The sequence below is a fragment of the Tamandua tetradactyla genome, chromosome 5, assembly GCF_023851605.1.
Source record: "Tamandua tetradactyla isolate mTamTet1 chromosome 5, mTamTet1.pri, whole genome shotgun sequence".
In the NCBI taxonomy this organism is placed as follows: Eukaryota; Metazoa; Chordata; class Mammalia; order Pilosa; family Myrmecophagidae; genus Tamandua; species Tamandua tetradactyla.
The window spans coordinates 87,365,464-87,383,556 of NC_135331.1; the positions used below are offsets into that span (position 1 = coordinate 87,365,464).

General features: G+C 45.3%; 3 protein-coding genes and 1 pseudogene across 5 annotated transcripts; 1 reads left to right on the forward strand and 3 right to left on the reverse strand.

Moving 5' to 3' along the window:
- Positions 1-159: 159 nt before the first annotated feature.
- LSM2 (LSM2 homolog, U6 small nuclear RNA and mRNA degradation associated) lies at positions 160-6,664 on the reverse strand. 2 transcript variants are annotated; one of them, XM_077161359.1, is made up of 5 exons: positions 6,418-6,664; positions 5,759-5,826; positions 937-967; positions 771-830; positions 160-654 (listed from the first exon to the last, which is right to left on the reverse strand). In XM_077161359.1, the coding sequence occupies exons 1-5, from the start codon at positions 6,418-6,420 to the stop codon at positions 529-531; spliced, it is 288 nt and encodes a 95-aa protein (XP_077017474.1). In that variant the 5' UTR covers positions 6,421-6,664; the 3' UTR covers positions 160-528. The 2 variants fall into 2 exon arrangements, with proteins under 2 accessions (XP_077017474.1, XP_077017473.1); XM_077161358.1 differs by lacking the exon at positions 6,418-6,664 and adding an exon at positions 6,210-6,388.
- Positions 6,665-7,607: 943 nt separating this feature from the next.
- HSPA1L (heat shock protein family A (Hsp70) member 1 like) lies at positions 7,608-10,704 on the reverse strand. Of its 2 annotated transcripts, none has more exons than XM_077161356.1 (2): positions 10,500-10,704; positions 7,608-9,850 (listed from the first exon to the last, which is right to left on the reverse strand). In XM_077161356.1, the coding sequence occupies exon 2, from the start codon at positions 9,835-9,837 to the stop codon at positions 7,912-7,914; it is 1,926 nt and encodes a 641-aa protein (XP_077017471.1). In that variant the 5' UTR covers positions 9,838-9,850; positions 10,500-10,704; the 3' UTR covers positions 7,608-7,911. The 2 variants fall into 2 exon arrangements, with proteins under 2 accessions (XP_077017471.1, XP_077017470.1); XM_077161355.1 differs by having other exon boundaries at positions 7,608-9,853; positions 10,500-10,702.
- An 84-nt stretch (positions 10,705-10,788) lies between these two features.
- On the forward strand, positions 10,789-13,466 carry LOC143684409 (heat shock 70 kDa protein 1-like). The gene has a single exon (XM_077161357.1). The coding sequence runs from the start codon at positions 11,234-11,236 to the stop codon at positions 13,157-13,159; it is 1,926 nt and encodes a 641-aa protein (XP_077017472.1). The 5' UTR covers positions 10,789-11,233; the 3' UTR covers positions 13,160-13,466.
- Positions 13,467-15,923: 2,457 nt separating this feature from the next.
- Positions 15,924-16,642, reverse strand: LOC143684411 (shieldin complex subunit 3-like; annotated as a pseudogene).
- Positions 16,643-18,093: the final 1,451 nt, after the last annotated feature.

An 18,093-nucleotide genomic window follows, 5' to 3' on the forward strand; every position in this document is an offset into this window, starting at 1 on the left:
AACGCCAGAGGGAGGAAATGTGCGTAGAGGCATGTTGATAACACATGGCTGCAGTCCAAATGAGGTATTATATACGGGTTACATCAAGGCGAGTCGTTGGATTCTTGGATTAATTCAGCATTCCCTTCCCATCCAACAGACAGACCACAGAACCAGAACTCAAATTTGCATCATAAATTTTATTCCCGATGCGGGACAAGTCCGTCACCACCTCCCCACCCCCCCCAAAAGAACCACATCCTGCCCTGGAGACTAGGAGACTCTCCCTTGATCTCCAGGGAAGTAACGGGAGGGCAGGTGCTGGGGACTGGGAAGGCTTTACCAAAGTTCCCACCCTACTGAGCCTCTCCTTCTCAACAGAGCATAGTTGCTCCCCACTATTAATTGTATCATCCATTCATCCTTAAAAAAAAAAAAAAAGCCTTCACTATTTAAAACTAAAAAAATTCTCAAGTATTGGAGAGGAGGAGTCCTGGGCTGGGATGAGGTCAAGGGTCACCAGTGGAAGAGGGAAGGGAGGAGGAGCCATCACTGTTTCTGCTGTAGGGCCTCTTTCCTTGCTGCATCCTGTAGCAATTGTGTGTCAACCTCATCTGCTGGCAACTGCACATAGCGGACCACTGAGCCCCGAATGAAGCAGTTCTTCACTGATAACTAGACAAAGATGGACAAATGTGAAAACATCTTTAAAAATGTCCTCTACCCCCCTCCTCCCCCAGGAGCCTCCTGCTTTTAGAGGGGTTTCCTCTTCTCAGCCATCCCTGACTCACCATGTGAGGGTATTTCTCAGGGTCTGTGACACTGATGTCAGTTAGTTTGATGTTGAGATACTAAAAAAAGAAGATGAACACCATTAATGCTAGAAACAAGATCCATGTACCCAGCCCTCAGGTTCTTCCCTCTCTCCTCCAAACACTGGCCCTTGCTTTATCTCACCTGATCCACAGAATGGAGGGTTCCACAGATGCTGTTGGGGGGCAGAGGGAGGGAAGAACTGAATTAGTTTACAACAAAGTCAACACAGAGGTGACTTCAAGAGCTGTGATGAAGGCACGGTTGGGGGAAATGAAAAACATGAGGACCCAGAAAAGATGGACCCAAAAGGGGCATTTCTTAAGCCCTGGAGTAAGAAAGAACTTTTAAGAGTGGTGTGTTATTTAAACCCCACATCTTCCCTTCCCTAAACCAAACTACTTTTTTTTTTCCTTTCCAAACTTGTTCTATTTCTTTTTTTAAAAAATTTTTTATTAATTAAAAAAATTACAAGAAACGCATTCCCAACACATACTCAGTAATTCACAATATCATCACATAGTTGCATATTCACCATCATGATCATTTCCCAGAACATTAGCATCAATTCAGAAAAAGAAATAAAAAGACAACAGAAAATATAACAGAAAAAAAAATTCACATGCCATACCCCTTACTGATCCCTTTCATTGATCACTAGCATTTCAAACTACATCTATTTTAACATTTGTTCCCCCTATTATTTAATTTTTATTCCACATGTTCTACTCACCTGTTGACAAGGTAGATAAAAGGAGCATCAGACACAAGGTTTTCACAATCACAGAGTCACATTGTGAAAACTATATCATTGTTCAATCATCATCAAGAAACATGGCTACTGGAACACAGCTCTACATTTTCAGGCAGTTCCCTCCACCCTCTCCACAACATCCTGAAGGACAAGGTGATATATCTACTTAATGCGTAAGAATAACCTCCAGGATAACCTCTCTACTCTGTTTGGAATCTCTCAGCCATTGACACTTTGTCTCATTTCACTCTTCCCCCTTTTGGTCCAGAAGGTTTTCTCAATCCCTTGATGCTGGGTCTCAGCTCATTCTGGGATTTCTGTCCCATGCTGCCAGGAAGATCCATACCCCTGGTAGTCATGTCCCACGTAGACAGGGGGAGGGTGGTGAGTCTGCTTGCTGTGTTGGCTGGGGAGAGAGGCCACATCTGAGCAATAAAAGAGGTTCTCTTGGGGGTGACTCTTAGGCTTAATTTTAAGTAGGCTTGACCTATCCCCTGTGGGGTTAAGTTTTATATGAACAAACCCCAAGACTGGGGGCTCAGCCTATTGCTTTGGTTGTCCACACTGCTTGTGAGAATATCAAGAATTCAACTTGGGGAAGTTGAATTTTCCCCCGTTCTCACCATTCCCTGAAGGGGACTTTGCAAATACTTTCCCACTCACTGATCAAATCACTCTGGGATTCATCAGGGCATCACCTGGACAAACCAACAAAATCTCATGTCCTATACAAAGTTCCATGTACTTAAGGTGTTCAATCAACTATCTACATAAGTTATATTAGGAGAAGCACTAGTCAAAGTATAGATTTCTACCAAACCAAACTTCTTCTATTTCTTAATTGTGAAATATAACATATATACAAAAAATGAATAAATTTCAAAATACATTGTAGCAAGCAGTTATAGAACAGATTTCAGAGTTTGGTATGGGTTACAATTCCACAATTTTAGGTTCTTCATTCTAGCTGCTCCAAGCCACTGGAGACTAAAAGAAGTATTGATATGATTCAGTAGTCTTACTCATTTGTTAAATCCTATCTTCTTTGTTATAACTCCTCCTTCTCCTTTGATTATTCTCCCAATCTATAAGGGTAATTGGACTATGTCCATTCTAACATTTTCATGTTAGAAAGTCTGTTGATAATATGGGATAGCAGGATGGAACTATCTGATGTTTTGGAGAGGCTGGTCCCTCTGTGGAAATATCAGGCCAAGGAACCCATCTGGAGGTTGTAGGTTTCTGGAAAGAAATCATATGCATGGAACCTTTTACAAAATCTCAGATAAAGCGCTAGGTGTTCTTTAGGGTTGGCAGGAATGGTTTTGGGTGAGGTTTGGCAAACCATGGTAAATAGCATTATCTAGGTGAAGCTTGCATAAGCGCAGTCTCCAGAATAGTCCCCTGACTCTACTTGAACTCTCTTAGCTACTAATACCTTATTTTGTTACAATTCTTTTTCCTCATTTGGTCAGGCAGGAAATATCAATTTCAGTGTCAGGGCCAGGCTCATCCCAAATTGCCTGAGAAACTTTCACCCCTTGATGTTATGTTTCAAGTAGTGGGGGAGGGTAATGATTTTACCTGCAAAGTTGGGCTCAAGAAAGGGAGAGAGAGAGGCCACATCTTAACTACAAAAGAAGTCCTCTATTTCCAGGCTTGTTTTTAAACTTTGTTAGATTTGGTCTAGAGTGTCTTTTATTCTAGGATGTGTTTACCTCTACTATTAAGGCAGGGCACTTCTAGGGTCTCTACTGAATGCCTCATATTTAGCAAATCTTAATCCACCCTGACTGGGCAGAACTCAAAAAAACATCTCCAGCCCTACTGAGAGATTCCAAACAGAGTCCAGAGGTTATCCTGGAGGTTATTCTTACACATTAAACAGGTATCACCTTTTTAGTCAAGATGTAATGGAGAGGCTGGTGGGAACCGCCTGAAAATGTAGAACTGTGTTCCAGCAGCCATGTTTCTTGATGATGATTCTATAATGATACAGCTTTCACAATGTGACTGTATGATTGTGAAAACCTTGTGTCTGATGCTCCTTTTATCTGCTTTATCAATAGACGAGTAAAACATATAGAACAAAAATAAATAATAAGGGGAACAAATATTAAACTAAATTTAGATTGAAATGCTAGTGTCAATGTAAAGGGAGGGGAAAGGGGTATGGTATGTATGAATTTTTTTGTTTTTCTTTTTCTGAATCGATGCAAATGTTCTAAAAAATGATCTTGATGATGAATATGCAACTATGTGATGATACCGTGAATTACTGATTATATATGTAGAACGGAATGATCATAAGAATGTTTGATTCTGTTATTTTTTTTAAAAAATTTAAAAATTAAAAACAAAACAAAACAAAAAACATCTCCAGCCCTAAACAGGCTCTACAAATTGTTTAGCTTATGGCTACTCTGTACTTGTTCTTTTTACATTTTTGGCTCTGTGGGCTCTGCCTTATGTTTACGCCAACCTACCTTTAATAGCTACCATCAAACAACTGTCAGGCACTAGACCTATATTCTGCATAGTAATGTGTAATCTTTACAGCCACCTTACAAGAATCAGAGACCTTGTCTAACTTGTCCAAGGTTTAGAACAAATAGAGATTTCAGTTCAAATCTGACCCAAAGAACCATCAGGTATTTCCAAACATTTATTGCTTTGGAACTAGAAGCCCCCCATGGAGATAAAGGTAACTAGAACTGTTCTTGATGATGCAGGGGTGTCTACTCCCCCAGTGCTGGAGCTCCCTGAATATTAATAAGGAATGTTATTTAAACACCAGTGCTCCAAGCCATGCTAGCTTTCTCCCAACTTCTTTAATTTCCATCAGTGGCTTCAACATTTAAGTACCACAACCTCAAATCCTATTAATTGTACTACTTTACCCTCCAGGTGCCATTAATCCCCATTGTCTACTGACCTCCTTTCAAAGTTTCTGTCATTTCTTTCTAGTTGACTCTTGGTACACACCGAGGTTTTGGAGAACCTCAATCCAGACCAGACTCCAACCCAGTCACCCTGACCCTAACTGTCCTGCATGAGGGCACCAGATTCCAAGTTCCTTAGAACTGTGGTTTTCACTGATGTATACTCAAAGGTTTTGAGTCAATGACAAAATAGAAAATAGTATAACATGGTGTGTATAGCATTTAAAATTGTCAGTAGCTTTTTCCGAAGAATAACTGCTCTAATTGTCTCATATTTTAAAAAATATTTTTTAAAAAAGCTTTTTAAGTGAAATGATAATGGTAATAGCAGTTTTTTAAACTGTTCTTATCTTCCCAAAAATGAAGTTGACAATTCTATGTTGAACCTCCCCACCTGCCCCGATTTTTGTAAAATTCTAAGTCTGAAATCCAATGTTTGAGACCTCTTGCCTCTTTGGGTGTCTCACCATATCCCTGGTGGCTCAAAAATTTTTAACAGTACATACTGTCTGCAGCAGTGGAAGCAACTTTCAGGAATTGCATAAAGTGGTGTCATTTCATTCAGCCCCCTAAGAAGGAGACGTTTGGCACAAAAGTGATTTGACAGCAAGGATAAGCGAAGCAGTTCTTCTTCCAACCCAGGGGACCGCCTTAAGATCTTCCTAAAAGCAGGCTTTAGGCCCTGGGGCTCTAACACAACAGTTACCCGGGGTGGAGTCCCAGGAAGGAGAAAAAAGGGAAATCAAAGACAGATCATCTCAAAGAATTGCCTAGGGCTGGTTTTGAATTCCACATTAGTTTCCATCCAGGCCCCAATCCATATGTACAAAATCTGCAGTGCCAGTGGCATCAGTGCCAGAAATTGAAATCCATGTAGTATGAAGTACCAAATCTAATAAACTGATTCCCTATTGTTGTTTCCAATTTGGGGCTATTAGAAATAAAGCTACAAATATCTTTGTACATTTTATCTTCACTTGTAGAAGTGATTCTTAAATTTCTAGAAGTTGAGTCAAAGGAATATATAATTTAATCAGAAAAAAACAAAATTATGTTCAAGAAAAAAAATTTGATATCTCCACCTTCTGACTTTTCTCCAGTGTTTACTCTTTAAATTATATAGTGCTTTTTCCAAAACACAACTCCCCAGCTAACGTGTAAGCTGAGCCAATCTCCCCCACCCTGCCCATCTCTCAAACACTCATCAAATGAAAGGGGTTCCAGGTCCCTCGGCAAACCCACTCCCTACAGACTTGGAATAGGCACCTACCTCAGGTCATTCTTGAGTTCCACGACCACATCCTTTCCCACAAGGGACTTGAAAAAGGAGTAGAAGAGCTATTGGGCAACAGGAGAAAACCATCACATGGGGAGGAGACGGTAGGGGCACGTCCCCCTGCCATTTCTCGAATGCTAGTATTGGAATCTCATCGCATCCCTGGCAGTTTCACAGGAAAGAATAGTCGGATCACAGAGATAAAAGGCTGGAGCCCCACGATTCTGCACATTCAACTGAGCCCCTTTACTTGGAGCCCCAGAAAGCGGTTCTGCTCTGCAAACCTCGGGACCCCGGGCCCCGCGCTCTCACGTGCCCCACCTCGCTTGGGTGCCCGCGCACTGTCAGTTAACCGTGGAAGGAGTCCCACCCGCACCCGCACCCTCCCGAAGCCCGTTCTCCAACTGGAAAACGCTTCTTTAAGGTCTAGCTTTTCCTTCAAAACCTTCTCCTGTTTCGTTTTGGAGTTTTTTACGCATGAGGCAAAAAAAAATCCCATTTGCTCCAAGACCCTCTTCAAAGAACTTGAGGCGCAGGAACGAAGGGAGAAAGATAAAAATTCCAGCCCAGAGGGAGGGCGCTCACACCCCAACCCTCCCCGAGCCGCCCGCGCTCCCGGGCGGCGCCCCCTCTTGTGACGTCACGGCACCTACCATAATGTTCGCGCCGCGAGCTGCTGGCCGTACGAGAAAAGAAAGGGCCGGGGGCTGCGGGCCGGAGCAAGGAGGGAACTGGAACGTGAGACCGCGTGCGGGGCGGGGCGGGGACGCACGGGCGTCGCTAAAAGCGCCGCGGAAAGTTCCAAACCAAGGAAAACAAAGGCGCAGCGGGTTCGCGGCTCCGGTAAAAAACGGCCGGGCGGGGTAAGACCGCGGGGGAGGGGGCGGGGCTTCCTGCCCGGCCACTTCCTCCCTAGCGGCGGGCTCCCAACGCGCAGGCGCGCGCCGGAGCTTTGGCCTGAGCGTCGCAAAGGCTCCTTACAACTGCTCGAAGGTTTCTCTTTCTTTCTTCGACAGTGCAGTTCACACCCTACAGAAACTTCCTATTGAAAATTTTTGTTTGTTTATATTATTATACAGTCATCTTCAAGAAACATGGCTAGTTGGAAGATTTTGGGGAAAACGTATGATTCGTGCATTTTTAAACATATATCACGTTATATTTCGACAAAAAGTTTTTAAAATGTTCAGTCCCTGAGATCGGAAGGAGCCTGAGGACAAGTATCCTGATTTTTTAAATGTTCCCAATAAATAGATTTCTCCCAAGTACCCAAACCCAGTCTTAACATTTCTTATATACTTTTTCTTAGGACCGTTCCTATCCATTCCAGTATTTCACTTTCAAGTATGATCGTCTCAAACATACAGGGATACGAATGCAGTCACATTTCTATACTCATGTGGTTCAGGCATATACAAATATGCGAAATTAACGACACAATAGGTGGAAGTTTTTTTCCACTAAGATTGTACAAAATTCTCCATATCTCATCTCACTTTCTACATAAAAGTACCATTTGTCAGGGGTGCACTGTGAGATCCCACCTGTAAGTGGCATCAGGACATCAAGCTGGACTTTGGTCTCATCCAGCTGATGCCTCTTGCAGCTGATAACTAAGCACCTAAACCAGCCCAGATAGCACCGGTTTAACTACAGTAACAACAATTAGCAACTAATCTAGCTGATGGTTAAAAATTATCTTCCTGTTTGAAACAATTATCTCATGAAAATTCAATACTTTGTCCTTAGTAGTTTAATAATTCACAGTGAGCTCACAAATAACACATGAACTCTGATTTTCATTACTTTCCAATGTAAACTCACAGTCTAAAGATACCAAAAGTAATTTGCTTTAAGAACAAATTTACTGAGTGACAAATAACCATCCACACAAGAAGAAGAAAGTTGAGGCTAGAAATAAAAGACATTCAAATTCATCAGATGGTTCAGAGGGGCCTAGGATTCCTAACAGTCCCATTGTAGTGTCAGAAACAGGACCTTCAAGTGTACAGGACTCCTCCATCAGAATCCCAAAGATGGTCATCTTAGGTTCAGATCTGGTCAATTCCAGGATCAATAATATTTGAAGATAAGCAGAATAAAATTCACCTTAGAGGCACCCTAGAACCCTCCAGTCCAGGAAAGGATTAATCTACTTCTTCAATAGTGGGGCCTGCAGCAGGCCTTCCAGGTGTATATCTGGTTCCACAGGCAGGCCCAGTACATCCTCCCTGGTAGAGTTTCGTGATGATTGGGTTACACACCTTCTCCAATTCCTTTCTCTTGTGATCAAACTCATCTTTATCAGCCAGTTGATTGGCCTCCAGCCACAAAAGGACCTCATTGCATTTATCCAGTATTTTCTTTTTATCAGACTCACTAATCTTCCCCTTCAAGCCTTCATCACTCACAGCACTCTTCATGTTAAAAGCATAGGATTCTAAGGCATTTTTTGCAGCGATTTTCTGCCTCTGGGCCTCATCTTCAGCTTTATATTTCTCAGCATCCAGAACCATGAGCTCGATCTCCTCCTTGCTCAGGCGGCCCTTGTCATTGGTGATGGTGATCTTGTTGGCCTTGCCCGTGCTCTTGTCCATGGCTGTGACATTGAGAATACCATTGGCATCAATATCAAATGTCACCTCAATCTGAGGAACTCCCCTGGGTGCAGGAGGGATTCCAGTGAGGTCAAAGCGCCCCAGCAGGTTGTTGTCCCGTGTCATGGCCCTCTCACCCTCATACACCTGGATCAGTACCCCAGGCTGGTTATCAGAATAGGTAGTGAAGATCTGCGTCTGCTTGGTGGGGATGGTGGAGTTGCGCTTGATCAGGACAGTCATCACGCCCCCAGCTGTCTCCAACCCTAGGGAGAGGGGAGCTACATCTAGCAACAGCAGGTCCTGTACCTTTTCAGACTTGTCACCCATCAAAATGGCTGCCTGTACTGCGGCCCCATAGGCAACGGCCTCGTCAGGGTTGATGCTCTTGTTAAGATCGCGTCCGTTAAAGTAGTCCTGCAGCAACTTCTGTACCTTGGGGATGCGCGTGGAGCCCCCCACCAAAACAATGTCATGGATTTTGGCCTTGTCCATCTTGGCATCCCGAAGGGCCTTCTCCACGGGCTCCAGAGTGCCCCTAAACAGGTCTGCACACAGCTCTTCAAACCGAGCTCTGGTGATAGATGTATAGAAGTCAATGCCTTCAGAGAGAGAATCAATTTCAAGGTTGGCTTGAGTACTGGACGACAGGGTCCTCTTGGCCCTCTCACAAGCAGTGCGCAGCCGCCTCACGGCTCGCTTGTTCTGACTGATGTCCTTCTTGTATTTCCTCTTGAATTCCTCCACGAAGTGGCTCACCAACCTGTTGTCAAAGTCCTCACCACCCAGGTGGGTGTCCCCAGCTGTGGCCTTGACCTCAAAAATTCCATCATCAATGGTCAGGACAGACACATCAAATGTTCCTCCACCCAGATCAAAGATCAGGACATGTCGCTCTCCCTGACCTCCTTTATCTAAGCCGTAGGCGATGGCAGCAGCTGTGGGTTCATTGATGATTCTGAGCACATTGAGTCCCGCAATCACCCCTGCATCCTTTGTGGCCTGGCGTTGAGAGTCATTGAAATAGGCTGGCACAGTGATCACAGCATTGGTGATAGGGTGGCCCAAAAAAGCCTCAGCAGTCTCCTTCATTTTAGTTAGTACCATAGAAGAGATTTCCTCAGGGTAGAAAGCTTTTCTCTCCCCTTTGTAGGACACCAGCACTTTGGGCTTGCCTCCTTCATTGATCACTTGAAAAGGCCACAGTTTCATATCTGATTGCACCACGGGATCATTAAACTTTCTGCCAATCAGACGTTTGGCATCAAAGACAGTGTTCTGGGGGTTCATAGCCACCTGGTTCTTGGCCGCATCCCCGATGAGCCGCTCGGTGTCGGTGAAGGCCACGTAGCTGGGGGTAGTGCGGTTGCCCTGGTCGTTGGCGATGATCTCCACCTTGCCGTGCTGGAACACCCCCACACACGAGTAGGTGGTGCCCAGGTCGATGCCGATGGCCATTCCTTTAGCAGTAGCCATGGCTTTCCGAGGCCTACTGAGAAAGAATGAGAAAGAATTTGAGCAGTGTGCTTTTAGTACAAGATAGACAAGAGTCTTCTTAGCCAACTCTGAGGGTGGAGGGGAATGGGTGAGGATTATTTTCAACTTCTCACAGGGCCTGGTTCAACTGTCCTGTTTCTGTGTCTATGATATATTTTATTGTGAGTTGTCCCTGTCTTCTACGGAGCTGAGATTATTTTACCTTCCCATCTCCTCAAGAAAAACGGATCTCCACATTGGAGTTTTTGCTGCCCTCCTTGACTCCTTTACACTCTAACAGGGATTGGTGGGGAGTGCGTTCCAATAAGTCAGAAGCTGGGTCTAGGACCCCAATCCAGACCGCAAAGGAGAAGTAAAGCACTCCAGGCAGTATCTTCCTATATCTCTCTCCTTAATAAAAATGCATGTTCTCTGAGGCCAATGTCAGTCTAGGATAGGGCTACAAAGTTTTTCTGCCATGCACTCCCCGGCCGCTCACCGGCCTCTTATGGAAACCTCGAACCTTCCCGCCACTTTGGAGATCGGCAATAGATCCTCCTACCTCAGACTTAAATCACTAAACTTTTCAGCACGTTCTCAAACAACGACACGCTGGCCTCGCCTATTCGAACCTCATTCCAATTGGAGCACTCCCGGCTCACCTTTTGTTACGCCGCCTCGGATCCAGTTTGGAAAGATTCCGGATTGCGGAGCCCCCGCGGGTGGGAGCTCGCTAAACATCCAAACTGTGCAGTCGGCGACCCCCCACCCCCCACCCCTACCCGCCCAACAACTTTGAGCTGGATCGTGTCCTGTCATCCCTATTCCAAACACACCCATGAAGTCAGAAGAGGCAGCGCCATTGTAACGCCGCTGGGGGCGCTGCGACGTCAACACCCGTGACCACGCCCCCTGGCCAGCCCCAGCCCAGACCCGCTCTCCCCGCTTCACGCGCGGTTCACCCCTTCTCCCACTTCAGCCCCGCCCCCGCTCCCGCCCAGCGCAACCGAGCGGCCCTAGAAGAGTCTGGAGGGTTCTGGGAGGAGCGAGACCGCGGGCGCTGATTGGTCCCAGAACGCAGGGGGCTGGACGCCAGACGAAACCGCTGGAACATTCCCGACCCGCCAGCACTGCCAGGCTAGGTGACTGGCTGAGGAGGGAGCAGGCAGGGTTCGGGAAGACATATAAATATAGGACGGTGCTGCCACCCAGAAGAAGCGAGCCTGAGAGCAGGGCTGCGGTTTCCCTGACCTTCTGTCAGCGCCACTCCTGCACACCCGCGGCTTGGGAGAGCGAAGCAGCGTCTGGTTTCCCGCAGGGGCTGCTCTCGTCGTCGGTTATCCTTCCGCCGCCTCCAGGCTAGAGTGTCAGCGCGACCCGACCGCAGAGGTCCGGCATGGCTAAAACCACGGCTATCGGCATCGACCTGGGCACCACCTACTCGTGTGTGGGGGTGTTCCAGCACGGCAAGGTGGAGATCATCGCCAACGACCAGGGCAACCGCACCACCCCCAGCTACGTGGCCTTCACCGACACCGAGCGGCTCATCGGGGATGCGGCCAAGAACCAGGTGGCGCTGAACCCGCAGAACACGGTGTTCGACGCCAAGCGGCTAATCGGCCGCAAGTTCGGCGACCCGGTGGTGCAGTCGGACATGAAGCACTGGCCTTTCCAGGTGATCAACGACGGAGACAAGCCCAAGGTGCAAGTGAGTTACAAGGGGGAGACCAAGGCGTTCTACCCCGAGGAGATCTCGTCCATGGTGCTGACCAAGATGAAGGAGATCGCCGAGGCGTACCTGGGCTACGCGGTGACCAACGCGGTGATCACCGTGCCGGCCTACTTCAACGACTCGCAGCGCCAGGCCACCAAGGACGCGGGGGTGATCGCCGGGCTCAACGTGCTGAGGATCATCAACGAGCCCACGGCGGCCGCCATCGCCTACGGGCTCGACAGGACGGGCAAGGGGGAGCGCAATGTGCTCATCTTCGACCTGGGCGGCGGCACCTTCGACGTGTCCATCCTAACGATCGACGACGGCATCTTCGAGGTCAAGGCCACGGCCGGAGACACCCATCTGGGCGGTGAGGACTTCGACAACAGGCTGGTGAACCACTTCGTGGAGGAGTTCAAGAGGAAGCACAAGAAGGACATCAGCCAGAACAAGCGGGCCGTGAGGCGGCTGCGCACCGCCTGCGAGAGGGCCAAGAGGACCCTGTCGTCCAGCACCCAGGCCAACCTGGAGATCGACTCTCTGTTCGAGGGCATCGACTTCTACACGTCCATCACCAGGGCACGGTTCGAGGAGCTGTGCTCCGACCTGTTCCGGAGCACCCTGGAGCCCGTGGAGAAGGCCCTGCGCGACGCCAAGCTGGACAAGGCGCAGATCCACGACCTCGTGCTGGTGGGGGGCTCCACTCGCATCCCCAAGGTGCAGAAGCTGCTGCAGGACTTCTTCAACGGGCGCGACCTCAACAAGAGCATCAACCCCGACGAGGCGGTGGCCTACGGGGCGGCGGTGCAGGCGGCCATCCTGATGGGGGACAAGTCCGAGAACGTGCAGGACCTGCTGCTGCTGGACGTGGCGCCCCTGTCGCTGGGGCTGGAGACGGCCGGGGGCGTGATGACCGCCCTGATCAAGCGCAACTCCACCATCCCCACGAAGCAGACGCAGATCTTCACCACCTACTCGGACAACCAGCCGGGCGTGCTGATCCAGGTGTACGAGGGCGAGAGGGCCATGACGCGGGACAACAACCTGCTGGGGCGCTTCGAGCTGAGCGGCATCCCCCCGGCGCCCAGGGGCGTGCCCCAGATCGAGGTGACCTTCGACATCGACGCCAACGGCATCCTGAACGTCACGGCCACCGACAAGAGCACGGGCAAGGCCAACAAGATCACCATCACCAACGACAAGGGCCGCCTGAGCAAGGAGGAGATCGAGCGCATGGTGCAGGAGGCCGAGAAGTACAAAGCGGAGGACGAGGTCCAGCGCGAGAGGGTGTCTGCCAAGAACGCCCTGGAGTCGTACGCCTTCAACATGAAGAGCGCCGTGGAGGATGAGGGGCTCAAGGGCAAGCTCAGCGAGGCCGACAAGAAGAAGGTGCTGGACAAGTGCCAGGAGGTGATTTCCTGGCTGGACGCCAACACCTTGGCCGAGAAGGACGAGTTTGAGCACAAGAGGAAGGAGCTGGAGCAGGTGTGTAACCCCATCATCAGCGGGCTGTACCAGGGCGCCGGCGGCCCCGGGGCGGGTGGCTTCGGGACTCAGGCCCCCAGGGGGAGCTCTGGGTCTGGCCCCACCATTGAGGAGGTGGATTAGGACTCCTTCCTTTTTTGCACGTTTGTCTTTGAGACTTGCACTAAAGAACCTAGAATTGCCTTATGTTCTTCTCCCTTAGCTTTCTTTGTTGTTTGAAACATTTCATTGCATCTCTTTGGGTAACATACTGGACTCTGTTTTTTCCCCCCAGATTTTAAATTTAGAGATGACTTTATATTGCCGCTTTTTTTTGGTCATTTCCTTTTTTGTAATGTTCATACCCAAACTCGGGTCAGTTTGTTCAGTTTTTCAGTCACCTCAAAGTTTTTCAGTCACTTCAAAGTAAATAAACGTCAGCATAATTGGAGTGGTGTCTGCCTCTGTGATTTCTTTGTGGACCAAGGGGATTGCAAAAATTGTCTTTCTCACAGGGTCCAAAATTGAATGGCAGTTTGCCTCTGGATCAGGGGCAGAGTTCTTGGGAAGCATGGTTTATGTTGCATTCTGATCCATTTGTGTAAGGCAAATGGTATTTTTGGGAGGGTAAAAATGACTGTTTATTCTGTGTGTGTTTAGAGTATGGACGAAGAGAAAGTTCAGGGCTCCTGGTGAGGTGGCCTCTAAGTGGGTGAAAGGGCACACTTGTGTCAGAGTGGCCTCAAAGGGGTTTGGGGGAGGGGGAGAATCTTGGACAAGTAGGCAGGAAAGAGAGGCAGTTAGGTGGGAGGTCATGCCAGGGTGCTCTGGCTGTAAGCCTACAGAATAAGTTCTGCCAAAGTTTGGTGGGCATTTAAGTCTGAAATAATGAAGGCCACTCCATATAGCAAAGTAATAACAGTTTATTAGGGAACTTAAGATTGGGAAGCTCGTCCTTGGTGGCAACTGGGCATTCAGATTCGTGCTCCTTACTGCCTGGTGGGTTAAGAGGGGGTTATATCGGCAAGAACAGGGAAGGCACAGAGGCAAGTTGGGGTTTGCAAGGCTGCAAACATGCCTCTTTGAAGTTACTGATATGCAGCAGGAGTGGTTCTAGTACAGACAGCTATCTTAGGGATGTGCACATGCGCTTTAATATCTACATACTGTGGTGGGGCTGGTATCTTACCTAGGAATTTATGGCTTCTCACACTCCACCCCTGAAAAAACCTTACACTTATATTCTACATGTCTCTCTTCTATGAATATCCCTGAATGGTAATTGAGGGGCACATGGGGAGGCAGAATCCACAGCGATGTCCTAATACCTATGCCTGCTAATGTCAAGAGGAAAACTAATAAAGCCGATTCCCAGACACGCCTCTGTTGGGTTAAAAGGTGACACTGCCTAAGGCGTTCCAACATCAGGGGAAGTTGGCAGCTGTTCACACATCCAACAGTCTGGTAATGGGTTGCAGCTGCTTTAGTTGCCCGTTTTAGGCATTAATTTCTTTCTGTTATAAAAATTAGAAACATTCATCTCAGGACAAAATACAAGACGGTTTGGTAGGAATGAACATGGGGACGTCATGACATTTGGTTGGTAATAATCCACATTACAGGCCCATCTCCTGACCAGGTGGTTCCCAACACTGGTTTCTGGGAGAGGTGCATCAAAACTCTAGTACCCAAGAGTTCTTTGGATCAGGCAGGCCATTGTATATAGGAGCCTGTGTATTAAGCCATAATAAGAATTCAGCTTCCGCCCCAGGTTCGAGAAAGGAGGCTGGCTATACACTACAGCAGCAGAGGCCTTCTACATATAAAATAGGAGTCAAAAACAAAAAATTAAAATTAAAAAGGTTAAACGAAAAAGAATAGGAGTCAATTATTGCTAATTTCTTCCCCTGTCCCAAAGGAATAAGAACACTTACCCACTTGGGTGGCATTTTCCAGCATAAGCCCCACCAAACTTTAAGTGGGTACCTTTGGGTATGGCCTGTGGCAATCTCAAATCTAGAACCTGTCCTGTTCTAAATGGTGAAATATCGTGCTCCAGTGTTACTTTTCAGCACTGATGGAATGGGTACTGGGGTCCTCAAACGCTCATATGCTGAGGTTTGTCAGGTCATTGGTGCACTATTTATCTCCCTAACCGCTTACTGTAAATGAGCTGCCCACCCAAGCTGTGAGTGGTTTGGGAGATAACTATTGCAGGTGTTTTAAAGTACCATTTTTCTTTTCTGTCAGGGCAGCAGCCTAGGGGTTATATGGTAGATGAAAATACCAGCAATCACTCTTTCTTGCACCCCTTTCTGGACTTGGTGACCTGGAAAATGGGTGCCTTGGTCACTGGCAATGTGTTGGGGGTCCCAGACCATAAGGAAAATTTCTCCAGTCCTTGCTTTTTTTTTTAAGAATTGTTTTCGATTTTATTGGGATAAAAATCATTACATTTCAGATGAATAAAGAGAAAAATTTCAGTAAAATTAAATTCAAAGGATTTCCAAAATCTAACCTATTTCTCATAATAAAAAATAGGAATATCTAATTCAATCACTAGGAAAGTAACAACAAAAGGAATAAATGTTTTAGTTTCAAATTCACCTTAAACAATAATTTATCACAATTAATTTAAAAGAAGGCTGCTAATCAGTAGAACCCAGAATATTCTTGACTTAATGACAAGGCTAAGAATTTGCCTGAAAAATATTCATTTTAGGAATACAGACTGTACACTTAATACCACACAATTATTTTTCCATAATGTTAAGAATAAATAGGCTACGCTAGCAAAAGGTCAAATAAAAAAAGTTAAAATTTAAAAATCAGTAAAACATTTATTCATCTCACTATTTCAGTCCATACTCAGTTCATTGAATATTCTTTTTACAATCAGTGAAATTCATTATATACTAAAAATAACACCATATTTATAAACAAATTCATTTTTCCAGTAAAAGCTAATCTTCTCAGATTTCCCACATATTCACAGTAACATCACAGAAAACCCATATTCGGCCTAAATGTCTCCAAATTATTGCAATACAAGATGGTAGTTCACTGTACCTGATAATTTGATTGAGTTTTGTCCAAATGTCTTCTAGAGTTGGCTGTTACAAATAGTGCATTTTATTGTCTATCTTCCTCTATAAAGAGTGTGCAAATTTAGTGTCTTTAAACTCACAATTTTTTAGATAAAGGAAAAATCTTTTCAGTACAATAACTACTGGGAACCTTTTAAAGTGCCATTTCCTTTTTCTGATTGTTTATTCATATTTCCAGAATAAGTCTCTTCATTCAGTGTTTAAGACCAGATTAAGTCTTCTTTTTTTTCAAATTAGGTTGAAACTCCTTTAGATCGACTGTACAGTCATAACTTTGTGATTTACTCTCATGTTCTGAAATGGTTAAGTACCGTTTCACATCTTTAGCTACCTCTATAGAAATCACAGGTGGTGATCTTTTAGATTTGAGTGGAAGTTTGGACACATCATGTGGAAACCAAGGAATAAATCTTGATAGGAGAAGAGTAGGAAAGTCTTGAATATTTTTTTCTGCAATTTTTGGCAGTTTTGTGGGGTAACTCTCTTATGGTCGATAATGTAATATTACTTTTTTGGTCATTCTAAGTATTCCAGTACTCTCAATGAAGAGAAAATTTGTAATTTATAATTGCAAAATGGTTTCTCTTTCCAAATCAGAGGGAAACAGGACCTAAAGCAGAAGTGTTGCAAAGAATAAGATATGGTAGGGATAGCCTGTCCACAGAAAGGCAAGGAAAAAATGAAAATCAAAATTCAACCCCTATATGATATTTCACCAAAGTGGCTACTGGTAATCTACAAATTTAAAAAGAAAATTACTTCTTTCACCAAAGAAAGGGATCTGAATTAGATGCCCTGTAAGGTCACTTCCAACTTAAAAATGATAGTAGTCAAATCTTTAACTCAAGAGTTATAAACGATGCAGAAATATCCATAATAGTATAGTAAGTAATAATAATCTTAAGACTATAGAGACAAAGAGTAAATTAGTGATTTTTAAAATACTGGATCACATGAAGATTAATAAAAATGTGATAATATTAAAAAGTTTTAGACATCTGAATTGAGGACAATGAAAATCACTCATTTTTAATCTATCTGGAAGAAAATTATTTTACACTTTAAAATGGAATGATTCCACTAAATTTACAGACTGAACACTTAGTGACTTGATCTCATCCTCAGTAGCAAACACAACACCTGTGGATAAGGTTTAACTGTGCATTTTAACCAGAGAAGGAACTGACTTTATGACAAAGTATCCTGTGTATATCTGTTTCTCTTAGAACACAGAAGTTTTCAAGTTGCCCCAAATTAAATCATTGATAATAGGTTCCAGGATAAAATGCATAGGCTCAAGAATGCAGCCTTCCAGGGTCTGCAAGTTAGGCTTCCTAACCAGGCCCAAAACTGCAAGAGCCATAGGTCTTTTATATCTTAACTATAATAGAAAAAATGAACAGAGATGAATCCTTTCTCAAAAGTCATTAGAGAATTACTAGACAAGGGTTCTCCGTCTGCTGGGGAACGTGAGTGGGGATTCCTGTCACGTCAACAATACTCATCTGACTATTCTCAAGAGTTAGAAGTAACGAGTCTTTTCACCTACTGCTAAGGTCCACTGACATATTTAACAATTCTCAAATTCATAATTGACTGATTCTTAACCACGTTTTATACGATTTTTTATAACCACAGTTTTATATAGGAGAACATATTCTCTCAAGAATTAATAATGCTCTCATCTTTTTCTTGTCCATTCCTGATGATTTTTCATGGTAGGCATGACTTCTTGAGGATTCCTTCACTGTTGTCTCAACTTAATCAGTGTTGTAATCAAGGGACACCTGAAGTTGTGAGAGTTCCTTTTAAATAAAAACTGTCTTTTCTAAACTAACAATAAATTGTCTCAATTTTTTTCATATTAAAATATAAGACTGTAGGGTGCACGGGTGGTTCAGCAGAATGGTCACCTTCCATGTGGATGACCTAGGTTCGATTCCCTGACCATGCACCTAAAATTATTATTAT